The sequence below is a fragment of the Sebastes umbrosus genome, chromosome 16, assembly GCF_015220745.1.
Source record: "Sebastes umbrosus isolate fSebUmb1 chromosome 16, fSebUmb1.pri, whole genome shotgun sequence".
NCBI classification, from domain to species: Eukaryota; Metazoa; Chordata; class Actinopteri; order Perciformes; family Sebastidae; genus Sebastes; species Sebastes umbrosus.
This window is the reverse complement of record NC_051284.1, coordinates 3994717-4017034: the sequence shown is the minus strand read 5'-3', so window position 1 is coordinate 4017034 and position 22318 is coordinate 3994717. Positions and strand designations below refer to the sequence as shown.

The 22318-nt window shown below is 42.5% G+C and overlaps 2 protein-coding genes across 2 annotated transcripts in view; one reads left to right on the top strand and one right to left on the bottom strand.

Moving 5' to 3' along the window:
- Positions 1-22318, top strand: part of LOC119474418 — an 813351-nt gene that overhangs the window by 199768 nt on the left and 591265 nt on the right. The gene's annotated exons all lie outside the window — the stretch shown is intronic.
- The window catches only part of gabrb1 (gamma-aminobutyric acid type A receptor subunit beta1), a 55065-nt gene that overhangs the window by 9353 nt on the left and 23394 nt on the right, over positions 1-22318 (bottom strand). Inside the window, exons 4-7 of the mRNA XM_037796464.1 lie at positions 21940-22160; positions 5367-5449; positions 3297-3440; positions 1399-1551 (exon numbers count right to left, since the gene is read on the bottom strand). Coding sequence (XP_037652392.1) covers positions 1399-1551; positions 3297-3440; positions 5367-5449; positions 21940-22160 — 601 coding nt within the window. The remainder of the gene's footprint in view (positions 1-1398; positions 1552-3296; positions 3441-5366; positions 5450-21939; positions 22161-22318) is intronic.

Here is a 22318-nt window from a genome sequence, read left to right as displayed (position 1 = left end):
TTACAACCGATGATGATTTTAACAGCTGCTCCACAGATGACCGACGAGTGTCGGTAGTCCGGTCCTCTCCTCTGAGCTCCGGAGTTGGAGGGAATGAGATGGTGAGACAGCGCTGATGAAATATTGAGCGGAATTTGATTTGAGATTTGAGTTGGCTGATATATTTTACATTTGAAAGGTGCTTATGGAATAGTTACGGCTCACTAGCACAAATAACACTGCTGGATTGAATGTTTATGATAAAGTGGATCTATAACGTGTGATATGAAAAGAAATTAAATGTGTAAGAAGCACCATTATACCTATGATGATGCCTCTCACATTTCATTTCCACAGTCTGGCTTCAAATCACCACCTCACCGTCTGCGTCGCCAGTCTCCCGTCTCCATAATGTGCGTACGCATGGGTCAGAGTTCCCGTACAGCTGTGCTCATTCTCCCGTCAAGTTTGTTTTTATAGATCACAGCTGTTGCGGGGTGAAGTGGCGTACACATATTTCAAGCCCTTTTATGCGTATGCAACGTTTATAAATGAGACCGCAGATCCACCAACACGTTCCCATCCCAACTCATCACATACTGACGCTTCGTAAGACCCCTCGGTGTCACTTTTCGCTTGCAGTAAACACATGCTTAATGTTGTGAATTAAACAAAAATACTTGCTTAGGTTTAGGCAACAAAACCATTTAGTTAGGTTTAGGGAAAAAAAACAATATGGTTGGGCTTAAAATTACTTTTGTATTTACAGTGAAAATGTGACTTAACATTGTGAACATGTGACACGAACAATGAGCTGACTGTAAAGTGAAAGTGAAACGTAATGAAAGCCCTGTGTTGTTGGACTCATCCGCCACCTGACCCACCCGCACTTTGTGTCTCTTTTGCTCTTTAAACTACGTCACCACAGCGCTTTCCCTGAGCGTTTACTGGTGCTGCGGATGGGTTTACATTGTAGTTACTGGAAAGCCCGGTGCAACGCATACCGGTGCTAAAGGGTGCCTTGTGTGGCGGTATCGAACGCAGACGGCCGTGACAAAGCGTCAGTATTTGACGCCTATGGAATGAGAACGGGCTGAATCCGCTGTTACTCATAAAGGTTTATTTCATCAAACATGTACAGCAGAAGTAAATGAGGAGACTGACTAACAGGTCTTGTAAAAGTTAATATTGAACACTGTTGTGGGTTGTCATCCCTTTTTGACCTGATAATGGCACTAGATGAAGTCAGAGAATCACCAAAATGATTTGGATTCATCGCCATGGCGACCATGGACTGTCTGTAAAAGAAATGCCACGGCATACCATGTAGTTTTTGAGATATTTCAGTCTGGACCAAAGTACCGGACCAACCGACCGGCCAACAATCTAATCTGTAAGGAATTGAAAAAAGTCACTGACCTAAGGCTACTCTGGCAGCCGATGCATCATAGTTGATCCAGAAGGAGACCCAGGACAGGATGGTGATCAGGGTGGAGGGCATGTAGGTCTGCAGGATGAAATAGCCAATGTTCCTTTTCAGCTTAAAGCTCAGGGACAGACGTGGATAAGAGCCTGTTACACACAGGGTTGCAGATATTCATTCAGCTGTATACAAACATTGTTAATGTAGTGCCACAAATCACAGAAATATAAAACATGATGTACAGTTAAGAAGACAACTGTCTCTGTGATCAATCACTTGAAATGTCAGAATAGCCAATCACACAGCTGTTGTCATTAACCTGTAGTTAAGTTGATTGTGCAGCAGATAAGGACCAGTGTAGCAGTCTGGGGATGAAAGCTGGTAACATGCATTTTTAGAAACCACGAACACATCACTATTTCATACTTGTTTGACAACAGAAACAGCAAAACAGTAGACAGTAAATGAAAGAACTTAACAGAAGACTTAGCAGAGGTTAAATGGGCTGGCACACGGAACTGACTTTGTCTTCACACAATGTGTCAGTCATTAACATGTAAGAGGAAACTTGGATCTCTGCCATAAAAATACAGAAGCTACACTCTGGATAACAAGTATTAAAGAGTCTTTAAGTGGATTGGAATCAATGAATAAATGAAAACAGTATTTATGTTAAAAAGAGAAAGTGAGAGCAGCAGAGTGGTGAAAGTGATATGAATCTGACATTGTACTGATGGAATTAGTGCTGTGGAAATGTACATTATGCTGAATTTACTCAAATTCACAGGTCAAAATGGTTAAACTGACACTGTATGTAGTAACGGATTACGGCGTTATGTAATTAGGATGCACAAAAAGGTAACATACATTTGGTAAAAATGGGGATCACTAGCAGGGTTACAATTTTAAAATACATTAAAAATAAAGAACGACATAGGTTACTATGCAGATGCGCACACATTACAACACTTCAGGACACAAATCTCACACCGTGTTAGTGGACACACGCGTGCAACCCACAGCAGATCAGCGAGGGAGATGTCAGGTGGGTGGAGTGGCCAAAGTTAGTGAAAAAAATGCTGTCACTGGATGGAACTTTTCACCATTATTTTGTATGTAAAGCAGAAAAGGAGAACAACGTCACAGTGCAGCACAAGTTATCACAAAGTAGGATGGTTTGCACACTTTCCAGTTCATCAAGAGTGTGCATCCCAGTGTGAACAGACGGTACGTAGGAAATGAGCAAACCGCTTCAAATTTGTGGTCCGAATAGTTCAGAGCTTCTATCATAACGTTGACATTCAAATTATTATTTTTAAAAACTTACAGAAACATTGCAGGCAATAGTTCACCTTCCACCTTCTCTTTCCTTCTTCGAGCGACGCGGCGCTCAGTTGTCTCTGTTATTGTCTCAGTCCAAAAGTCAAAATGTATTGAAAAAAGAGCGATGTAATCATTTTCAAAATCCACAACATGTCAATCCATATTCGTCGGCGTTTAGTCTTTCAAAAACAACATTTCCACTACGTTCAAAAAGCACAAAGGGAGGCACGCACCTGTATTAACGGGCGGTCTAGCAGCAATCTAAAAGCACCATAAATTACATTTAAATAACCACAATAACATACAGTAAAGCCCTAGAAATGTGCATGTAGGTTCATTTATTTTAATATGGGTACAGTGGGTACTGTACTGTGATGTTGTTCCCCCTTTCTGCTTGACATACAAAATAATGGCGAAATTTCAGCATTTTATTTACATATATGTTATTGAGGTAATCCAAAGGTAACGGAAAGTAATCAGATTACATTACTTTTCTATTGTGATACTTGGATTAGGTTACTGATTCCATTTTTAATAGGTAATTAATGATTTTAAAGAGACTCTCTGTTACCTGTGGCAAACACAGCTTTCTTGGAGAGGGTTTGGTAGTCTATGATGTCGAACTGGGGCAGTTCGATGTTCTCCACCCCAGTGACTGAGTTTGCGGTAGTTCCTCCTTGCCAGTAGAATTCAATGTCGTCAGTGGTGTATCCATCTGAGAGAAACGGGAATACAACAAGTTAAACCTCAACTGAATCACAAGGACAAGCACATTTTGGATTCAGGCGCTACAGTACATGAACAGAATGTGATCACGAGTTGACAGCTGAGGAGGCTTTCACACCTGCCGGGTTTAGTTTGTTAATCGGAAGCGTTTTCTCACTTTGGTGAGACTTTCAGTTCATTGTGACTGCTATAATCACACTAGAGTCCTCAGAAAATATCTGGTCTACTTGACAGAGTTTGTCTTTTGAAACGAAGTCTGGTTGGTTTTCTCATTACAAACGAACTGCACTGAATGTAATGTGATGCACGTGTGAAACATGTGGGTGGAAGCTTCCGGTGTTGTTGCTGATGGCAGTGACAGAGGGGTAAATAACCGGGTAAAATGAGTGGACAAGAGCAATCATGGAGTAATGACGAGGTCAGGTGCCTATGAATGTGTGCATGAAGTAAGGCTTCAAGTTCACAGCTATGGCCAAATTAAAATGAAGGTAATAAAAATGATCAAAGATGAAAGATGCCTTTTTGAATCCACACAATCTCCTCCTGTCTGTATGTATGTACACATTTCACAGATCTGTTATATTGAGGTTGTGGTGAATTTCTTTTGAAAATATTCATAAACTCAGGAACCTAGAGAAGGAACATCTGAGTGAGGCAGACTTCGTCTCCCTTTTACAAATGTGGTGCAGAAACTTGTGTGAAATCCTAATTCTAGTCCAAGTCTAGACACTCAGAAGAAGCTATTTTATTATTAAACAAAATAACCTTAACATGAGGTCCACTTTTTGTTTAACTTTGGAGCTTTTAACTTCATCTAACTGCAACTAGGGCTGCATGATGTCAGCGAGGGTTTTCTCCAGGTTCTCCGGTTTCCTCCCACAGTCCAAAGACATGCAGGTTAGGTTAATTGTTGACTCTAAATTCTCTAAACTCAAAGACTCTAAATGTTTCAATGCAATAAGGGGTACAAATGCTAAATACTCTGTAACTACTTAAAGTATGATGTTAGCCTCTATGGTATCCTATACAGAAACCAACCGAATGTCCTCTATGTGGGCTCTGCCGATTAACATTACTATGACAATTAATTTCCATATAGTTACCAACCAAAGCCCTTTATTTTACTTTGATTTTACTGTGTAATTACCTAAAAACATTAGAGTAATTACCCGTAATTCCACTACTACTACTTGTTAATTCCCATACAATTACAGACCAAACCTCTTTATTCTGCTTTGACTTTATTCTGTAATTACCCAATAATAATTCCAGGTAATTCTAATATTACAACTTGTCATTATATTGATTTTACTGATTTAACTTTACTGTCATTGCCTGGCAATTTCTTCACATTACTACGTAATTAACGGCTTGTAAATTAAAGGGTTACCGTTTATTCTTCTTCAGTCCGTCGAAGACAAAATGGACCAGAACTACCAACTGAAACAAACTACAGGTGTGAGAGAGACTTTGCGTTGGGGCTATGACCATTCACAAACACATTAAGAATGCCCTGTAGGCGGTTTTGGATTTTATTACTTATTTTACTCCGTAACATTTGATACCATGTTTGCACTCGCTTGTTTCACTTCTTGTGCGTACCTTGTTTTTAGCAGAATGTCAAACAGTATGTAGGAAATAAAATACCCCTAACCCCACCCTTTCAAGAGCCTCCCTTGCTGAGTCAGTAGGTTGAAGAAAATAAAAACGATGGTCCTTCTAATGTTTTTTTAAATGACCTTTCTAATAAAACTAAATGAAGCTACAGTATGTACTGTTGGTAACCCTTTGAACTCTATTTTGCTTGGTTTTCACCTTTTATTACAGGCACATGTCCCAGCTAGGCATGTCACTTGTTACTTTTGGGATATGTTAAGCTACTTAGAAATGCAGTAATAAACTCTGAGCCACTTACAGCTCTCAATCTCCAAGGTGCAGTTCTGCTCATCCAGTGGGTATCTGCGCAGGTCCATCATGCAGGCAGCTGTCGTGGTGATCCTGAGAAGAAAAAGAAAAAAGCTTTTAAGTACTGATATGTGAGGAAAAATCCATCATGAGCACAAACATACTGTGCCCTTACATTACAGTACTTCCACAACTACAAAATCCTCATTTAGTATATGCACAAATGGTCAGTTCATTCCACACCATAACACATCCAGCATTCAAGCTTCAAGACGAGGAAAAACATTTGATTTCCAGATGCCTGGGGAAAACATTTGACTTCATAAAACAATGAACACTATGGCTTATCCCTCACCCTCACATTGAATCCCACAGCACACTTCCTTCCTACTCAGCCGTCAATGACATAAATCCTTTTACATCCCAACTGGAACTGAACGATCTGTTTCTTTCCCATTATTGCCCTTGCACTAGTCACAAATGCAGCTCCACTACCTTTGTTGGGGGTTCTCACTTACACCAAGTCTGTTCCTGTGTCGGGGGTCCCTGCCGACACCAAGACTATTCCTGTGTCGGGGGTCCCTGCCGACACCAAGTCTGTTCCTGTGTCGGGGGTCCCTGCCGACACCAAGTCTGTTCCTGTGTCGGGGGTCCCTGCCGACACCAAGACTGTTCCTGTGTCGGGGGTCCCTGCCGACACCAAGACTATTCCTGTGTCGGGGGTCCCTGCCGACACCAAGTCTGTTCCTGTGTCGGGGGTCCCTGCCGACACCAAAACTGTTCCTGTGTCGGGGGTCCCTGCCGACACCAAGTCTGTTCCTGTGTCGGGGGTCCCTGCCGACACCAAGACTATTCCTGTGTCGGGGGTCCCTGCCGACACCAAGTCTGTTTGTGTGTCCTAGGTCCCTGCCGACACCAAGTCTATTTATGTGTCGGGGGTCCCTGCCGACACCAAGTCTGTTCCTGTGTCGGGGGTCCCTGCCGACACCAAGACTATTCCTGTGTCGGGGGTCCCTGCCGACACCAAGTCTGTTTGTGTGTCCTAGGTCCCTGCCGTCACCAAGTCTATTTATGTGTCGGGGGTCCCTGCCGACACCAAGTCTGTTCCTGTGTCGGGGGTCCCTGCCGACACCAAGACTATTCCTGTGTCGGGGGTCCCTGCCGACACCAAGTCTGTTCCTGTGTCGGGGGTCCCTGCCGACACCAAGACTATTCCTGTGTCGGGGGTCCCTGCCGACACCAAGTCTGTTTGTGTGTCCTAGGTCCCTGCCGTCACCAAGTCTATTTATGTGTCGGGGGTCCCTGCCAACACCAAGTCTGTTTTTGTGTCGGGGGTCCCTGCCAACGGTATGTCTGTTCCCATGTCGGGGGTCCCTGCTGACGCCAAGTCATATCCTGTGCAGGGGATCCCTGCCGACTTCAACCAGTTCCTGTGTCAGCGGTCCAGCCGACACCAGCTCCTCGAGCCCCGTCGAAGGTCTGGCCGACACTAGCATCTTGTGTCCTGACGGCGGTCCGGCCGACTAAATTAAAATGAACCCTTCCAAATTAGAAAGCTGAACCTCTGTAATAATGTACTTTCAAATGTTTTATAAGTCTGCATAGGTGAGAGGTTAGCGTGTGTTAATGTCTAATCTAAAAAACAACTGCAACTGCAGTATGTACTGTTGGTAACCCTTTGAACTCTATTTTGCTTGGTTTTCACCTTTTATTACAGGCACATGTCCCAGCTAGGCATGTTACTTGCAGTGTGTTCCAATCCGCGTACTTCAATACTTACAGTTACTATTTTGAGTGCATAAGTGCGTTCACACTGTGAAGTATGGCAAAATGCAGTGCACTCGAAGTACCCGGATGTTGTACTCAAAGCCTTTTAGCCAAAGTACTTTTCACACTCAATTGTCGCCATCTTGGCTACGTAGCAGAAGGGGCGGGACCACGACCACTATTCAAACATGTGAAAATGGCGGCAGTTGATGCAGGGGCTTTTGCGGTGCTGAACAACGTGCCTTATAGATGTCTATGGGCTACGTAGATAACAGAATAAAACAAGACAGTATGTAAACATACCGGTGCATTTCAGCCAATAGGAGGACACATCGTAGGCGTGGGCGTAAGTACAGAGTGCACACCGTGCACTACATTGAAGTGTACTTCCAGAAGTACGTGGATTGGAACACACTGTTGTTCTTTTTGGGATATGTTAGGCTACTCAGAAATGCTGTGAATGAGTTAGTGGTACTGTAATCAATGTACTAATTCTGGGCTTTGAGGAAAGATGGGGCACAAGGACGAAGAAGCTGGTAGGTGTGTGTACAGTACTGTAGCTGTGCCATCTACAGCAAACTCAGGCCCCCTAGCAGTTAGAAACATGTCCCCATTTCCCCATTCAGAATACATCATGCATCACTGAGCTTCAAAACATTAAATCAAACTGCTACCTGTTTGATTTAGTCACATGGCCTCCATTGGTCTACCTGGAAATTAACCTGCAGAAATCTTCTTAGGGTTACAAAAAGCATGTATTTATTGAAAATACATTTATTTTAATTACTGAAAGGAAGAAGTGGATGGGTCAGCGTAAATGTTTGATTGACAGCTGTGGCTTAAAAGCTACAGACAGACAACATTTTGTTAGCAGTTGCATAGCATAGATGGTGTTTGGCATCGAAACTGACGTCAGCAGTGCACTGTATCTGGTGGATGTTGGCTTGGTAGCTTGGTGCAATGAAGATAAAAACGAGACATTAGCAAAAATAGCTAATGTTGTTCAAAGTCTGTACAGCTGTTTGATTGTTAGTCAGTGTTGCTACTGCTTTATGAAAATAGATTTTAAAGTAAAATTATTTAATTGATGGCTAGCCCAGCCATAAATTAAATCATTTTACTTTAAAATCTATATGCAATGCAGGGGATCCTTTACAAAGCTTCTGGTTGTACCTGTTGATTTAACAGTGGGCAAACTGATGAAGACTAGTGTTTGGGGCGGCTGTGGCTCAGAGGTAGAGCAGGTTGTCCACCAATCAGAAGGTTGGTAGCTCGATTCCCGGCTCCTTATGTCGAAGTGTCCTTGAGTAAGATACTTAACCCCAAATTGCTCCTGAAGGCTGAGCCATTGGCGTGTGAATGAGTATTTAGATTAGATCCTGATGGGTCAGGTGCAGGTTGGCACCTTGCATGGCAGCCTCTGCCATCAGTGTATATGTGTGTGAATGGGTGAATGCTGACATGTAGTGTAATGTAGCGCTTTGAGTGGTCGGAAGACTAGAAAAGCACTATATAAGTGCAAGTCCATTTACTATTATGAGATGTGGTTGAAAGCTCCAGAAAAAAAAGCTAGTAAGTTAACATTGTGTTAAGAGAACTATTCATACCAAGATCAATAGTGGTAGGACCCGAATGCAGCACACAGGAGACCAGGAATAGTTGGTAATGACTTTTAATGCTAAACTCAGTAGGTACACGACAGGGCAGGTAAAGCTGCACACAGTGCAGTTCATCAATCCTGCAATGAATCTCTACAGAGTCTCTGACTACCCGGTTGGTTCGGCAGGCCGAACTGGACCGAGAAACAGGTGAGTTGGCGGTGACGTTTGCCCTGACACACAGTTCAGTTCAGGTAAAGGCAACGGTACCGTAGAGGAGCAGGCAGGAGACATAGTCGTGGAGGCCGAGGATCCGAAACCAGGTAAGCAAACAGTCCAAGCAGACAAACCAATAGGGGCCAGGCAGAAGGTAAGTCGAAGCCAGGCAGAGGATCAGGAAGCCAGCAGGTAGGTACTCACACGATGAAGAGTGTGGTAACACAATGGGAGTCTCTGGACCACCGGAAACCACAGACTGAAACACTCCCACTGTAGCGATGTCGTCAGACGGAAACACCGAGCAGCCACAGGCAAACAGGAACCAAGAACGCAGAAGCAGATGTCAAGGTCGGGGGACAGAAGGCTGGTGGGTTTACCAGGAACCAGACGAGAGGCAGGGTCGGCAACAGGAAATGAGTTCGGAAAAAAGTGCTGGAGAGTCTTGCATGGCTGGTGAAGAACAATCTGGCAAAGATCTGGAGTATATATGCTGGCACTGAGCGATGAGGACCACGTGAACAGAGTTACTTTGATGAGGTGGGCGTGACTAAAGGTGGGGAGCGGGAAAACCAGGGTGAATGGAAAATGACTGAATGGGAGCTGGATGACTGGGCATGTAGAAATGACACTACTAGTGTGTTTTTGTAAAGTGTATTTTAATGTAATTTCATTAGAAGAGGAAATTATAGAATCATAAAAAGTGCACTTTAATATAAATTGATTTTAAGCTGTATTCATTAGTACTTGTAAAAAGTAATTGCAAGTAAATTGCAAATACTTAAAGTGGTAATTTAATGTACTTGAGACACAGACAAACGTTGAAGGAGAGTAGGCAGACACGTTTAATATTGTAATTATAACTTCTTTGTATTTGAATGATACAGAAACGCATGTTTGACTGAAAGTAAATCAAGCTGATCAGTTGCAAGGTAAGCTGAAGAAGCTAGGTTTCCGGAAGCAGATAATGCTAACGCCAATGTTAGCTGGTCAGTGTCACGGTTAGTGTTAGCACATTGTACTCCAGCAGCGGAGTTAAACTGGATTTCTGTGGCTGGCTTTGTAGTGTGAAGTTGGCCTGTTAGAGGTCGGTGGCGGTTCAATTCAATTCAATTCAATTTTATTTTTATATAGCGTCAAATCATAACAGAAGTTATCTCTAGACACTTTTCATATAGAGCAGGTCTACACCATACTCTATAATTTAGAGACCCAACAAGAGATCACCCATGAGCATTGCATTCTTATGCGACAGTAGCAAGAAAAAGCTCCCCGTTTAACGGGTAGAACCTTTGGGCAGAACTGGGCTCTGGGTGGGCGGTCATCTGTCTCAACCGGTTGGGTTTAGAGAGAGAGAGAGAGAGACAGAGAGAGAGAGAGAGACAGATAGATGCACTGCAACCACAATAATAGCACAGCAGGTATAAGTATGTAAACAGGTCTAATAACAATAATCAATAGCAGTGGATGTAATAGATTGATAATAGAAATATCAGTAATAATAGCTGTAATAATAATAGAAATATGACTACTACAACTAATAATAAAAAGGCTGATAATGATGGTAGCATTGGGTGTCAAACAGGCAGCAGACGTGGCAGCAGATGCAACCCCGATCCAGGTGAAATCCCGATCCTTGGATACCTGCGAGACGAGAAAGCACAAAGACTCCGGGGAAGAAATCAAGTTAGTAACAATGGTCGCTTCAGCCCGTTTACCGGAAAGACACTTTAGCGCTGCCTATGTAGGCAAGCATTTATATTTAATACAGCAGGTGTAACGTTGTTGGTCTTATGGTAATGTGTTGCTTGTCTAATGGTAAAGTTTAACAAAGAAATTAATGTTTATTAGCTTGCTAAGCTTACTTTGGGAGATAATTTGTATCGTTACAAGTTACCTCTGTGTTCAGAATGTAAATACATATGGTTTATGCTGTTTTAAGAGATATGCTGTTTTAGATGGCATCGTTTTACTGCTTAATTTAGGGAGTAAGGTGTGTTTTGCATTTAATATAAAGTGACTTTCAGGCCTTTTTCACTTCATCCTTAGCAAGTGTGCCTATGATTTTGAAAACGCTGTAGGTGGTTGGTCACAATCTTAACACCCCCATGACTTAACACAGGAATGTTTTCAGTATACAAGAGTTGTTGTTGTTGTTGTTCACCCCAATTAGTATAGCTAAAGCTAACGGCAGATTAGCATAATTTGCTAACAGACAATATAACGTTAGACCATTTCACAGTTGTAAATGTATACTGTACATTCCAGATGTGTCCCAGTTTATTTCCTGTTACAGTGTATGTGAATGACATAAACAGACAGGAAATAAACATAGACCCAAGCTGTTGCCTGAAAATGCAATGCATTCAGTTTATACATTTGAAATACTGCCATTTTAATTTGCACTATTTTATTACTTTGATTCTCATTTTGCTTTTACTTGTGTGATTTTCCTTTTATATAGATACATTTATAATGAGCATTGTTGAAGGGTACCTGAGACCCAAGATTTTCATTGGCAATGACTGCTTTACTTTAATTGTTGTGTATATGACGAATAAACAAACTTTAAACTTGAACATTCTGCAAGTTTGTTTGTAACATATTTCAAATAACAAATTACATTCGACAGGTAAATTTGTAACATATTTCAAAGTGTAGCAGAGTACATTGAAGGAGTATGCTATAAATCTAATATAAATATATTAATTGTCTATTACTAGTACATTTCAAATATGCTTAAAGTGCAATTTTAATATTATGAAATGAATATGCAGTAGTATGTTTGTAGCGTACCCAAGTACACTTAAGTTTAAAAATTCCATTTTAACACTCTTTAGGGATACTATTTATTAGTCTGTGTGCTAGTACACTTAAGTGTGCTGTAGCATACTAACAGTTAGCATACTTGACACAACTTTTTTTCACAAGGGCCGAGTGTGCACTATGAGCATAAATAATTAAGGCTTTACTGAGTAGTTTGGCGCTTCAGTCATTCAAATGTCATTCAGTTGACATTTGAATTATTATTATTATTAACTTACAGAAACATTGCGTGCAGACCACCTTCTATCTCTCTCTCACAGCGAGTGATGCCCGTCGCACGGTCTTCTCTATGTTATTGTCTGTCTTCAGTCCAAAAGTCCAAATGTATTGAAAAAAGATAGATGTACCTAACCATTTAAAAAATTCACATCATGTTTTTTATCTAACAAAATATTCTGCTTTAATCCATATTTGTTGGTATTTAGCCTCTCAAAAACAACATTTTGGTCCGGTACTTTTGCTTTGCCATGGACTGTTACTGTGTCAGGTGGCAGCATGTAAATAGTTTTTCTAAAAATAGATATCATATGAAAATAGCACATTTTACACTGCTAAGAGTATACCAGTTTTATGTAGGTTCTAACTAGATAAGCTGTGTATGGTGTGTAGGGGCTGTGTATCAACTGATGTCATTGCTGCACGATGCAAACACAGTGGCACAGCCTGAGTCATCACAATGCGCTAAAGAGATGGAGACTGATGAGGCGTTAATGTCTGATCAGCGCGAAAAAAAGGATGCAGATGCTCTTTGGCGTGGGATTTGGAGAAAATAGTACCCCTAAAGAGCCTGGCGGAAATGATGTTAAACAAGTTCCAGTGGATGGTTTTATTTGGACTTTAAACTTAACATGTATCTGTATCATCTGCATCTCTAATAAGGAGTCTGTCCCGGTGCTGAATGTGGCAGTGGTTTGGATTTCTCCTCATCATGGCTGCGTAGAGCTTAGCATTTGCAGAAATGTTGTACATTTTATTTTTAGCTCAAATTATATTTCTTAACACTTATTGGAAACTGTGATGTACAGTAAGTACACATAAGCAAACCTTTATTGGTGAGAGAAAAGGGATGACAATTCTGACTTTGGAAGACAAGAAAAATCCACTGATGTTCCTCCTTAATCATCTCTCTTCCCTCTGCTGCGTGGGTGTCCAGCTATACGCACATCTCCCCATACTCAACTGTTACAGTGTCAGGACGTAAAAACCCCCTCAAGACATGAATATTCATTATTTTCTTACCTTCTTGAATATTCTGGGGCTGTCGATCCATGTCCTGGACAGCATAAGGAAGGACTAGATGAATTATAAAGCAGATGCAGTGTGGACAGAAAGTAAAAATAGAGTGTGTCAGCTCTGTAACTTGTCAGCAAGGACTGCTGCAGGATGCTGCAGTTCACCCGTTCCATAATGGCATAAATAAGTCTTCACTGAACCATCTCTGCTGACACGTTTGAGTCAACCAAAAATTCAGTCAGTCTCAAAGTCACATGCACACATATCCTTAAATTCTATACACTTAATGGGTAGACCAAAAAGTTCTCATGCACTGCTTTCTCTTTCCCTAAACTCGATAAACAGATTCTGCATTCACATGTACAATATGTAGGAAACGGGGCAAGATTTTGGTATCGGAAGCACACAAACTCACACAGGCTCGCCCTCTACTGTACTCGATGGCTAATACTCTTGTGCACACATTAGCCGTGTGTAGCCAGCCAATCAGGATGTGCCTACCCGAGTACATGCAGACCCCACAGTATATAAGGCAGTGCACACAGCTGTCTGTCATTCTTTTCTCTTCAGCGAAAGGCAATTTGCCCAATGACTGCTCATCTCCATGGATGGAGTCGCCCCTTCAAGAACCTCGTCAGTGCCTGTTATGTCCCAGCCTCATCGCCGGGACGGATCTTCACGACGCCTGCTTCAAGTGCCTCGGCGCAGACCACACAGAGAGCGGTATTCAGCAGCCACCAGCCTGCCCTGCCTGCCGAGCGTTGCCCAGATTCGATGCCAGCAGCGGTGGGATCACATCCAATGCTTCACTGCGATGCTTCCCTGCGATGCTTCCCTGCGATGCTTCCCTGCGATGCTTCGCTGCGATGCTTCGCTGCGATGCTTCGCTGCGATGCTTCGCTGCGATGCTTCGCTGCGATGCTTCGCTGCGATGAAAGTGAGCCGGAGCTTGAGATTGATGCTGTTGAAGTCGCCTATGTTTCGCCGCTGCCTCCGGTCATCCCTGCTGAGGCACCAGCATCGTCTGCATAGGATGATGACTACAATATCTAATCGGTGAGCGGTACATCAGCGGCACGTGGAGGCCCGCCACCAACATCTCTTTGGTGGGACTTCCCGCTGTCACAGTTCTGCATTACTGGTCACCTGCTCATTTCTGCATGACCAGTCACCCAGCTCTCATTCAGTCATTTTCCATTCACCCTGGTTTTCCCAGTCCTCAGCTTCAGTCACTCTCACCGTATCAAGGCAACTTTGTTAAACTGTTCCTGATTGCTCACAGCCAGTAAATACAGTATGCCCCAACCTCTCAGACACTCTTTGCCAGATTGTGGTCCTCATTGCTCAGTGCCAGTATATATACTCCAGATCTTTGCCAGATTGTTCTTCACCACCCATGCAAGACTCTCCAGCACTTTTTTCCGAACTGATTTCCTGTTGCCGACCCTGCCTTCCTCTGACCTACCTGTCTCGTCTGATTCCCGGTAAACCCATCATCCTTCTGTCCCCTCGACCTTGAGATCTGCTTCTCTGTTCTTGGTTCCTGTTTGCCTGTGGCTGCTCAGTGTTTCCGTCTGACGATGACGCTACAGTGTGAGTGTTCCCGTCTACTTACCCGTGGTTTCCAGTGGTCCAGAGACTCACACTGTTTCACCACATCACATTGTGTGACCATATGACCGCTACGACCCTTTTTAAACTGTGCATCAGCACAGGCCCAGCAGCAAAGACTAAACGTGGCTGCTCAGTCATCTTTTATCTTTTTGCCTTGAAAACGGCCATCTTCCATCAGTAACAGCCAAAAAGGCCTTATACCGCTGGTGTGTGTAAAACTAACTATAACCAAATTGCCCAAATGTGTGTCAACGTCTTCTTCGCCAAACCAAGGTGTTGAGCTACTAACAATCAGAATGTGTATGTGCCAGTCAGTGGTGAGATCATTTTGGCAAACCTAAATATAGCCCTTATGTCGGCAGCGAGCACACTGGATGAATAATTGTGGGAGCCTGCAGGGGATAATGATTCTGCAGCATGTCAGTGTGAAATAAATCTTTCCAGCTCCTTCAGAAACTGTGAAAAGCTGCACCCAAAAGTGGTGGAGAAAAAGAGACATGTCCTCAAAAATGATTTCAGGGTAGAGGAGATAGAGAGTAGTTGTGCTGATTACACATCATTAATATTTACTAAGACACATACTGTATAGTGATAAACCATCCATCCATTATCTGTAACCGCATATGTCATTTGGGGTCGCGGGGGGGCTGACATTGGGTGAAGGCGGGGTACACCCTGGACAGGTTGCCAGACTGTCACATTACTATCACAGGACTGACACATAGAGACAGACAACCATTCCCACTCACATTCACACCTACGGGACATTTAGAGTCAACTAAACCTGCATGTCTTTGGACTGTGGGAGGAAACCTGAGCACCCGGAGAAAACCCACGCTAACACAGGGAACATGCAGACTCCACACAGAACCTGCGACCATATTGCTATGAGGCGACGGTACTAACCACTGCACCACTGTGCAGCCCTGTATAGTGTTTTACTGCATATTATTGTATTACCTGCCAGACTGTAGAGAGCAGATCACACATATTTGATAATGTAATCAGATTGACAGAATCCATAACCTGTAAGTCATAAGGAAAATGTGCAACTTCAGTGGTCAGTGTGTTCCAACCAGGAGGTTTGGGTTTGTATCCCATGTCCTACCAACAGTCAACAAACAGTTGGATTTGTTCCACGATCTTTCGCTAACCACAATAGTGGCTCAAAGGAAATCGTTTTTGTAACAGGATCATTTTGGGAATAATTTTGTAAGACTTGCTGAGAAAAATATGAATTGTCATGAGTTCTCAGGCAGAGATGCAGACGCATGCGGTTCCATCAAGCTTGACAATATCACCATAGAAAGGATTGACATTTTCATCACTGTAATGTTTTTCTCTCAATCTGGAAACAGCCTCCTCAGTGGAATGAAAATTCAAGGGCAGTATTAAAAAGGATAGAACGATCAAAAAATGTAAGGAGATTTGAGCGAGGCAGAAGGGATACGTTGTGTGTGAACTGACTTAGGGGGGGATCAAGTACTCTTATCTGGACACACAAAGAAGTGTTTACCTTGGAGGAGACAGGGAATGATGAGGACAGCCCACAAGGCCTGTGTTCACTCAGCCATGAAGGCCGGGCCAGCCACTGTTGTTTTTGGACAAATCTAGCCACTGCACTCTGTCCTTTTCAACATGCTCGTTCCTGTTAGGCCCTAAATGGAAAGCACTCTGGGTCTGTCCTGATATACTGCTCTCTGTACATCTCTCTGTCATTGTCTCTCTCTCTCTCTCTTTGTGTGGGCCAACTGGGCTGAGTTCATCTGGTGAAAACCAGCTTATCCTGCAGGGCTAGGTCAACCAGGCCCAGATCTAGAGTAAATCAACCAGGGGGGCTTCTAAAATCAGTTAGAGTTGTAGCAACTCATAACTGCATAATGCATAATGTAATAATTTAAATTGTAATAAAATCAGCACATAATGTAATAAAACCTTGAGCGCATAACATAATAACAGTTTTATTCATAAAGTAATAAGTTATTACATTATGAGAACATTATTACATTATAAACTAAGCAACAAAAAGTTTAATAAAGTAATAAATTCAGCACATAATGTAATAATTTTAAAAATGACTATTCTCCTTGTCTTCTTAAAGCAGAGGAACCCTCTCTAGTTTTACATGACACACGTGGCGTAGATAATTTAAAGCAACTGGACTTTGTCTGTTTGGTCAAGAGGACATTTTCACCATCAGTTCCATATTGATGAAGCCTCTTGGATGTGAGACCACAAGATATCCACTGATCTGGACAAATGAGAACCTTTACAGAGATGATGCTGAATTTGATATGCTGGTGACTCTTAGCATGTGAAATAACCTAATGTTCAATACCTAATTATTCCAGTTCTTCAGTACCTTTTTTTGGAGTATGGGAACCCTTCTTACATTACATTAAATACATGATGCAAGAGGCAGATTTACTATTAACTTAATGTTTATTCTGTAACATGTACAACAACATTTTACCACTAGAAACACAACAAGAGTCAGTTCTGGGCTACTGTAGAAACATGGCGACCGGCTCCGTGAAGAGGACCCTCTCCGTATGTAGATAAACCAGGCTAATCGTAAGGTAATGAAAACACAGCGATTCTTAGTTTCAGGTGATTATACACTAAACAAAACGTACTTATTAATATGAAATTCCATTTCTTCCAATAGAACCTCCTAAATGCTACACACTGTTCCTTAAAGTGAAAAAATATCATTAAATCTATACAAGAACAACACGTAAAATGTTGCAACCAGGAATTCTAGGTTCAAATCTCTGTTTCAAAACCTTTACAGTATAGAGAAGCAAGAACTGCAACAATGGAGTGTTAAAGGGGGGAAGAAATAAAAAATATTTTTTCCCAAAATATGTCTTTTATTTCGAACCATCCAAAGGACATGTGTCGAACTACAATCTATGCCCTCAACCATCGGGTATCTTGGCCCAAAAGCTGCTTGATGTGCAAGGAAAGGCCACTAGTGCATCAAGCTACTTTGTACAGCCTCATAATGCTGATGCAGCAGTTATGGTTTTTCTCAAGCTGCAAATTATCAGCTAAAAAATCCAAAAATATATTTGTGGCAAAAATGGCACAAAAGCTCTCTGAACAAGTTTGAAACTCTAATACAGTAACTATTGAAAGTGCCAAGCATTGACATGTCAACAGACAGGCATAACTCAATCATGGTTGACAGTATATTTAGAGGTAAGTTAGGGTTTGCAACTGAGAGAGTGTCAAGGTCAGCATGAGAAATATTGATACTAGGGTCTGTATAAGGGCCAACATGAGGGACAGTATCAGGATCTGCATGTGGAGCTGCATTGAGGCCAGCTTGAGGAACAGTATTGAGGCCAGCTTGAGGAACAGTATTGAGGCCAGTGTTAGGTACAGTATTGAGACCTACTCGGGCATGGTACGGATCAATCGTACTATGAAAACGCCCTTACAGTCATCACAGTGTCTTCCTCTAAATTAAGTGTTGCCATGATAACCATGTTGGTTCTGTTCCTGTTCTTGTCAACTGTAAAAGAGGCCTGCTGCTCAGCCACCTGCCACACCATCACCAAATCCTGTGCATCATGATGGTGCTGACCAATGCAAGCCAAAACCGTCAATACACACGGTTGATGTCAACCAAACATGAATAGCTTACACAGAAATGTAAAGGATGATCAGATGACATAACACGCCAGTGGCAATATGCACGACTTAAATGGTCAGTGACACTATAAACACTGCCACACAGTGACACCCATCGTATACAGCGATGTGAAATGCCCGAATTAGATGCTGATTCACGACAGGCCTTCTGCAGCACCTTATTAAAATGTGCAGCTTTGCCTCAAAGCTAAAAAAAAAAAATCTCTCTGCTGAAAACTGTGAAGTCATCATTCCTCTCCCTCTGCAACACAAGGATGCCTTTGAACTCAGACGACTGAACTATCGACAGTGACCGGCCCACTTTTTCCACAGTTAACTCCGCACAGCTCACTTCATCATCGCTGTGCTCTGCTGCAGAGGGCATGGCCGTGTGTACACTGCACCAGGAGAGGCTTCGTAAATGATTTACCAGCTGGTTTCTCCCTCAAAGCTCCAGAGGAGACACAGAGTGCTTTCACATCAGGGACCCGGGCCCGCGGAGCCGAGTACACTTGTCCCTAAAGTCTAGTTCGATTAATTAATGTGAACGCTCCGTACCGTACTAAACACGGAAGTGGACCACTATTTAACGCGAGTGACGTTAGCAATCAGCCAGTAGTTGTGAAAGGTCATCTGTAGGACATCTGTATACATATAAAACTGTTTCATATCTATGTCTGTATCTGCACGCAGCATGCGCGGATCTCATCCTCTGAACTGCACGGCCATGACTGATAAAGCAGGGAGGCAGGCGAGAGGTTCCTTAAAATATAAACAATAGTAGGCGATGGGGTCGGGTGATATTATTTTATTTGGCTTTAATAGTCTGCCTCTGAAGAACGAAAGCCAATCAGCTGTTCGGCGGGCAGAGAGAGAGAGACAGGGGGGAAACAAAGTGTAGAGCGGCATATTTTCAGATCAAACTCGGTGAAATCAGAGTTTATTTCAACCAAACCAGAGTTGGTGATTGTTGGAAAGACTAACAACGATGGTTTTGTTGAGTTTTATTTTGTTTCTGTCAAGTTTGAATAAAGTGTTTTACGATGCTCCGCTACGTACAGCTGATCTTAACATAAACAAATACACGTGGATGATGACGCAGGTGTACTCGGGTACGGAACTACCTTGCTAATGTGAGCAACACTTGCCCTTCTGATGGAAGCCTGATGTTCTCCATGCTAATCAGCAGCTACTAAATGAACTCTGTAGTGTTTTTGTATGCAAAGATGGCCAAAAGTCCTATTCTAATTAAGAGTTGCTCTATTAGTGCCACACTTTGGAAGAAGCCAATCAGCTTTAAAATGTAAAGTAAACATTTATCATGATCCGGAGTTGTTAGACAGTTCCAATTTTGCAGTGTGACTGGCTGACAAGCACTACAATTAGTGCCTCTTTATCATGATATTCTGTAGCACCCCCTACCAAATGGGTGCTGAGGGCACCCCGGGGGTGCCTTGAGGATAGGCCAAAGTTCCTGCAAGATGTGCTCATTGACATTTTTTCGTTGTACATTCCACCGCATAAAATAGGCAACAAAAGGTGCAGTCAGCGATTCTAATCCAATAAAAGTTTTGTCATTCAGCACATATCTCCTCACAGTCCGTTAGTTGTCCATTCTACAGGCTCTGGCTCTGTAAATGGGAAACAAACAAGGTTTCTCGGGCCGAGCCAAACAACACTGTTCCAGCCAATCAGCAACAGGGGGCGTTTGTGCTCGTGCACATGGGAACAGGGGAAAGGCCATGGGTGTATAAAGAGAAAGGCAATGGGAGCAAGAGGGATGGTAAATCTGGAGAGGGGTATTTGTTTATTCTTTCTCCAGAATCACTGACTCCACCTTTAACTACAGTACTACTAAAAACTCTGAATATGCAGTTATGTCACAAAAAAGACCTGATAGCTCATATTTGCCTGCTGCGATAGTGAAGCAAGGCACATGTTTCCCAGGTGCACAGCAGTCAGAAATAGCAACTGTCTGAAAGTAATTTCTCACTGTAAATAGATATAAATAAAAATGCTGTTACATTCAAGCTCTCAACAGTCTGAGGTGACCAAACCTGAGACAACCAAAATAACTAACAAGTGGTAAGTGGGTTAATGCACATCTGTCTCACCGGATGTAGACTGCGGGTACAAGTCTGCCATTGGACGCGTATTTCCCCTTCCGCTATCTGCGTGTTACCGTTTTTGCCACGGCACTGTAACTACAACCTGTACTTAGCACCACCTAAGACGATTGTGATTGGTTTAAAGAAATACAAACAAGCCAGAGTGTTTTCCCCCCATTAGCAGAATGATAATGTGTGTAGCTCAATCTTTCTTTAGCACTGACAGAGCGCTGTGGAGATAGGTCTGGCTATTCGAGACAAATGCACATCAAACATTTCCAGCTGCTGTTGCTTTATATTAAAAGTTTTCTATCGGTAAAACCAGTTGGAGGCTTTTATTGTGAAGCAGGTATAGAAAATACAATGTGTTTCACAGTTTTAGTAGAGATTTGTTAGTGGTGCTAGACTTCAAACAAGACTCGGTCAAAACCGAGTATATGTCTGGACCGTATATGGTCAGTGCGTGAATTTGTGGCTAAATTGTTACACAAATAGTCAGTGGTCATGTCTATAATGTTTTGTGAACAGTTTTTTCCACTTATATCTTAATATTTGATTGAAAGACAACTTATGAGGCAAATGACATTCAGTAATAGTAAATGGTAACACTTACTAGTCAGTATATTATACATTTTATACAAGGTGAAAAGGTATTAGCATGACATACAGTATACAAGGTTAAAAGTATTTCAGTGTTTTATTAAAGCATGTGTATCAAAAGCATCATATAAGTGGAGTGTAACAATATATACATACTTCGCGAAAGTTTATCAGCATTGAGATTCTCCCGCTGTCATCACTGACGTTGTTGCTGCCGTATTTATTCCTAGATGGAGTTTTAAAGGAGCAGCTGCGATGTTAGCATAGCCTGGCACTGATCGATCAGAACTCAGTTCAGAAAACAAGCATTTTAAAAGTTGTTTGCTTGTCGTCTTGCGGACAGACCTGACAAAGCATGAATCCATTTTGTTTTTACTAATCAGCATCATTATGTAGTTATTTCGGCACACTTTTGATCCATTTACAACAATGTCGCTGCCGTATTCATGCCTAGATGACGTTATGTTGAGTGTTGATGGAGCAGCTGCATAGCCTGGCACTGATCGATCCGAACTCCGTTCAGAAAACAAAAATTTTAAAAGTTGTTTGCTTGTCGTGTTGCGGACAGACACGACCCGAGTTAAACAGTGCAGGGGGAAAAAAATGAAAAGAGGAAACAAAATTATGGGAAAATAATCAAGCAGCGGAGCAAAGCAACAAGTAGTTTGATGTGCTTGACACCATTTAGGGCCACCAACTGCCTTGTGCAGGCCCCAGCAACAGGGACCTGGATTCTCCTGGAAAAGCAATAGCATCAATGCCACTACTTCCACTGTTGTCCGTTAAACAACTGCTTACTTCTCTCATCCACCAAATAGCACATAAAATGACATAGCTGCCCTTTTAATAGCCAGAGGTCCCAATTTGGAAATACAGTGGAAATACAAGAAAGAAGCTCAATCTGGGAATCCCAGAGTTAACGGGTTAATAAGTCTCTGCAGTTAAAAAGGACTACAAAGTAAAGAGTGGAAACAGCTCTCACCTGAGACCGTAGAGCACAGTTCCATCTGGGTGCAGTCTGATCATCCGGTTCTTCACCGTCACCCCGTGGACGAAGGACTTTTTGTCGTTAATGAAGTAGGTGTCGGGGACCCACAGCTGGTCTGCCACCCGGTTGTCCAGGGTGAGATTGAGAGGAATGCCCGTGTAGGAGAGACGCTTGTCTCTCCAGGACTGCTGGAAGTACATGGTGATGGTGTAGTCCTGCGGGAATGATAAAGAATGAGGGGGAGGTTAGCACATCATCATGAAACTCTTGTCATAACAGGACAGTGCGACTGTGGATGGCCGTAGCCACGATACTGTGATGGAGAGTTTTCAAAGACACCAAAACGTCTTGTTATCTCTCTGCGGGATTAAGA